At 28.9% G+C, this 4,663-nt stretch overlaps 1 protein-coding gene across 1 annotated transcript; it reads left to right on the forward strand.

Moving 5' to 3' along the window:
- Nucleotides 1-2,048: 2,048 nt before the first annotated feature.
- Nucleotides 2,049-4,636, forward strand: LOAG_12807 (hypothetical protein; the record flags this gene model as incomplete). Its single annotated transcript, XM_003148319.1, has 5 exons — nucleotides 2,049-2,080; nucleotides 2,405-2,492; nucleotides 3,180-3,286; nucleotides 4,427-4,461; nucleotides 4,551-4,636. 5 exons carry the CDS (start codon nucleotides 2,049-2,051, stop codon nucleotides 4,634-4,636), a joined length of 348 nt encoding a protein of 115 aa, XP_003148367.1.
- Between the last annotated feature and the right edge of the window lie 27 nt (nucleotides 4,637-4,663).

The following is a 4,663-nucleotide window of genomic DNA, read 5'->3' on the forward strand; positions in this document are numbered from 1 at the left end:
TAATAATAATAATAATAATAATAATAATAATAATAATAATAATAATAATAATAATAATAATAATAATAATAATAATAATAATAATAATAATAATAATAATAATAATAATAATAATAATAATAATAATAATAATAATAATAATAATAATAATAATAATAATAATAATAATAATAATAATAATAGTAATAATAATAGTAATAATAATAGTAATAATAATAATGATAATAATAATAAAGCATAACATAAGTAAATGATTATTGTTTGACAAATAAATTCTTCAAGCAAGCAAATAATTGTATAAAATAATAAGAAACTTGTTGTGTTACAAATTCCTTTTTTTTTACATTCATTATTGTCGTATCTATACATAATTGCAATTAAGAGGTAATTAATTAGTAGGTTTTATCAAGTCTGTGTAATTTGAGTCTGAAACTTGTTCAATTCTTTTTGAATTAAACTTCGCAAGGAAATTTTGTAGATGTGTTAGATTTTTAGATGTTATTTTCATATTTAAATTAATTGTAATTATATTCCTGGTGGAGAATAATAACAGAAATGTGAGGAAATCTAAATTTTTTTTATTTTTCTATGAAACAATTTTGGTTTTTCACTTGTTTTGCTTAATTAGTCGAATTAAATTAATGTAAAGGGAGGATTATCTCCAATTATTTCTGAACTTCTGAATAGGTAGCGTTGAAGCAATGGAAAACAGCTCATGTAAGATTTTCATAAATTAATTTTCTATTTTCTTTTTTGTTATATATTTGAATCTCTCAGGGCAAACTTCATTTCATCAGCATTTCCCGCAAATTTTTTCCCTTCAAAAAAATTGTTACAAATAAATATGGTTCCAAGTATTCAATCATCCTCTTCATCTCATATTCAATTTTAGTTTATGAATGTTTTGTGTTTGGTCTGGTCGATTGAGAGTAACCTCCATCTTAAATCTTTCAAAAAAGTAAAATGAATTTTATGTTGAGAAGTTTCAACATTTGCAAGAAAAAAATTAGAAATTATCTCATAGAAATTTTTGATGAACTGTAGTAGTGTTAGTTTTAGAAAGAAAATTGGAAATAAAAATAAAAAAGAGAATAAAAGATGATCGAAATAAGATTGAAAGTGGAAAACGACAACTGATATATTTAAGATGAAAAAGGTCAAAATAATTCGAAAAGTACGAATGTAAACTTGAGAAGGCAAATCGATTATTGTTTACTGTGGGTTGATAAAGAGAAGAACTGATTGGAGAGCTGATGTAGTCATCAATATATAGCATACTGGATCCAAAGCTTTCAGTAACTGTGAGTATCCCTTTTACTGGTTTTCGTTATTGAATAATCATTTCTTATCTTTCTGATAATTATTTTTTACTTACAAATTGTAGCATTGCAAACTTTCGAGTTTGCCTTGGTCAAGTTGTTATTGGTGACAAAAAAGGTCTTGAAAGATTCTGTGATTTTGTACCTTAAAGCTAGGTGGCAGAAACATTTCTTCACAGTATCAAATTATTTCGAACATTCATTCGCCCTTGCTGAAATTTTCATGAACAAAATATCAAATTTTTTACTAGGCAAAAGCAAACTGTTTTCAATTGCGATCAAAATTTGGAAGGAAATAATTGAAACTTTATGATTATTTTCGTCATTACTTTTTGTTTCCTTACTACGAAATTTTCTTCTTTATACTAATTAATACAAAGGATGAAATATTCAATGGAACTGGGCAATAATGGATAAATGAACAGTTGAAATCCAGTTGCATTTGGTTTTTTTTTTTTTTGAATTATTGCTGAATTTGCATAACATACTTGTATGTTCTTCTTTTCACTATGCAAAGAAAGTTTGTGCGCATTTGGAAGAGAAGACACCATTTACTTTCTTTCTGAACCTGTCAATTGTTCCAAGTGATTCATAAAAGTTCGCATTTTCATTTCCCAAAGCAATTACTTGTGTAATATTAATTTCTCCGAATCTTCCACTTTCAAAAATTCTGTTTCGTAAGTCCGATATTCAGACAATCAGTACTCATGAAAGGAAATATTTGCAAAGATGGAAGTGCGATGGTTGAATTCAGTAAAAAAGTAAGTCATCCTAATGGTGCTTCAAGATTTCTTGAAAAATCTCTTCTCTTCCCATTATTCCATGGATGAATTTGCCAAAAAGTAATTTAGAATATCGAATAGTCTGACTAGCGATGTCATGCATGGTGTCATGATGTGATGTCATCATGATGTCATGCACTACTTCCACGTCTTGCAGATTACATATTATGGATCGAATCCATCACTACTAGTTAAAATAGTATTACCTTTTTAAGGTAAGTGAATTTACTGATACAAAAGCGTGCTAGGAAAATAATTAATGAAGTTGGCATGCTAATTCTGTTTATGAAAATTGTATTGTAGAAGTTGCATCAGTGATAATGTGTGTTATATGAGTAATATAGCTGAATCGAAGACAGCCTGCAAAAGTGTTAAAGATGTTAAAATCGATGTATTCTGGATTATTTCTTGGCTGGATAAATGTCTTTAAGCCAAGGCTTCTTCAACAGTCTTCAGTTCATCTCTTAGTGACAGAAATTTATACTTAATTTTTCCTTTACCGTTTTCCAAAAATCTGCATTGTCTATCTAAAAGTTATCAATATTGTTTGAAGGGATGAAGCATAATTGTAAATATGATATACAATCGTCATGGAAAGGGAAATAGTCGAACACGAATCTCCATAGCATTTTTATTTCGCTCGGTAAGCTTGTGTAAGCATCCTTGCAATTTTTATTACATCACTAAATTGAGATCTTCAATTCTGCATATTTTAGGAAATGAAGACAAATATATATAAGATAAAATTAAGGCTGCGAAAAGAGATTAACTACACTGGACTAAATAGTTGATGTTTATGGTAACAGAATAAATATTTGATTGAAAAGATAGGTTTTACCTGAATTGTCATTATATCAATTTCTCAAAACAGATTTAAAATGGTTAACCCAAATTTCGTAGGCGAGTTTGCAAGAATTATTCAAATGCTTTTTGACTCGTCCTGCAGTTCATCAGTAAATGGTAATCAAAATGGAAGGCTGACTTCCGAACGTCAAAATTTCCATCGTATTAAACAGAAATTAATTGACTGACTTGTCGATGTATCATTCCTCAGGATTAACAGATTTTCTCATTATAGGTATTTTGCTTATGGGAAGAAGAGGGAAGTGAAATTCATGGAGAACGTGAAGCATTTCCAAGGAGTGTCAGCTATATCGGTTTTCTTAATCATGAAGATCATGCAAAGTAACTTTCTACAATTTTTGCTTTCCGTGTGTAGCAAACGGTAGAAGCTTTGCAGGAGAACAAAACTGGAGAATGCATAACACCGTACAATTAGCTAAGTTTATTTAAAACTGTTTATTTCGTCGTAGAGTTTGGATTTTAATTCATAACATCATCTCATAATATGTATAAATCTCAAAATTACTATATAAATCTTACAAATACTATTGCTTGAACTTTCAGTGATTGCGTTGAAGTTTTCAAAAAGACTGGGCAATCTAGCTTATTTTTTTCCAATTTCAATTTAATTTTTTGAAGCGAATAAAATATGAATTCTTCCGTATCATTCCACATTTGCGTTTTAATTCATTACAGAATTGGTTGAGTTTTCTGCAGACAATTGAGTGAGCACCTCACTTCCACACTCCTCTTTTAATGGTCACTTAGCATCGAACCATCGCTAGGGAAAACAAGCTTTGCATTGCACCGTAAAATACAATAAGTTGAATTGTGAAATTAACACCTGGAATCAATTTTCCTATTAGTACGATAAGGAAAGACAAGATTACATATGCCTTATCCTCTTACTATTACTCATTTTCTAAATATCCACAGTCCAAGGTGAAATTGAATTTGCCAAAGAATGGGCATCGGTAGTATTTTCAAGCAATAACTGGACTACGCGTATTGACTAGATATCATTTCAAATCGCAAACATAGCCGATAACAATTTTTCGTTTCGGATACCTTTCTTTAAAGTCGATTTGAATACTGTCTTACTTTTAATTCTTCAGGTGGCCAGCAACGTCAGCTTCAAGCAGTACTATCATAGAAATATAAACATCTTTTGGTCAGTGCTAGTGACACTTATTTGATCATTCTACCAACAAAATTTATCCACTAATTATGAATAAATAAGATATGAACAAGGTAAAAAATAAACAAATATTACCTGCTTAATACAAATAATAACTTCTGGTAAAATAATAGACCACGAAATTTAAAGAAAAATTTAAATTTTTTGGAGAAAAACTCAAAATCTTTAACTGATTTAATTTAGGTTGAAAAATTAGACACTATTTCATTTTATAAATAATTTCTGACATGTGAAGACATTCAGAAAAACTATTTGCTGTTTATTAAAGACAATCAATTTTGAAGACCACCTTCACTGAAAAAGTATAACTGGGAAGCACGTTGATTTTTGCGTCCACTGATGCTATTTGAAGTATCGATTCATTAAGGTTCAAAAAAATGTGATTTTTGAAAAATTGAATGTTTATAGTTGGCAATTCTTCGTCAACTATGCACAAACTTTTACAAAAATTTAAAATTAAAATTCTTTCTGGAGATAATTCAGCACAATCGTAGACGTGCCTTTCTTAAACCCATCAAAAT

Source organism: Loa loa (genome assembly GCF_000183805.2).
Source record: "Loa loa unplaced genomic scaffold supercont3.737, whole genome shotgun sequence".
In the NCBI taxonomy this organism is placed as follows: Eukaryota; Metazoa; Nematoda; class Chromadorea; order Rhabditida; family Onchocercidae; genus Loa; species Loa loa.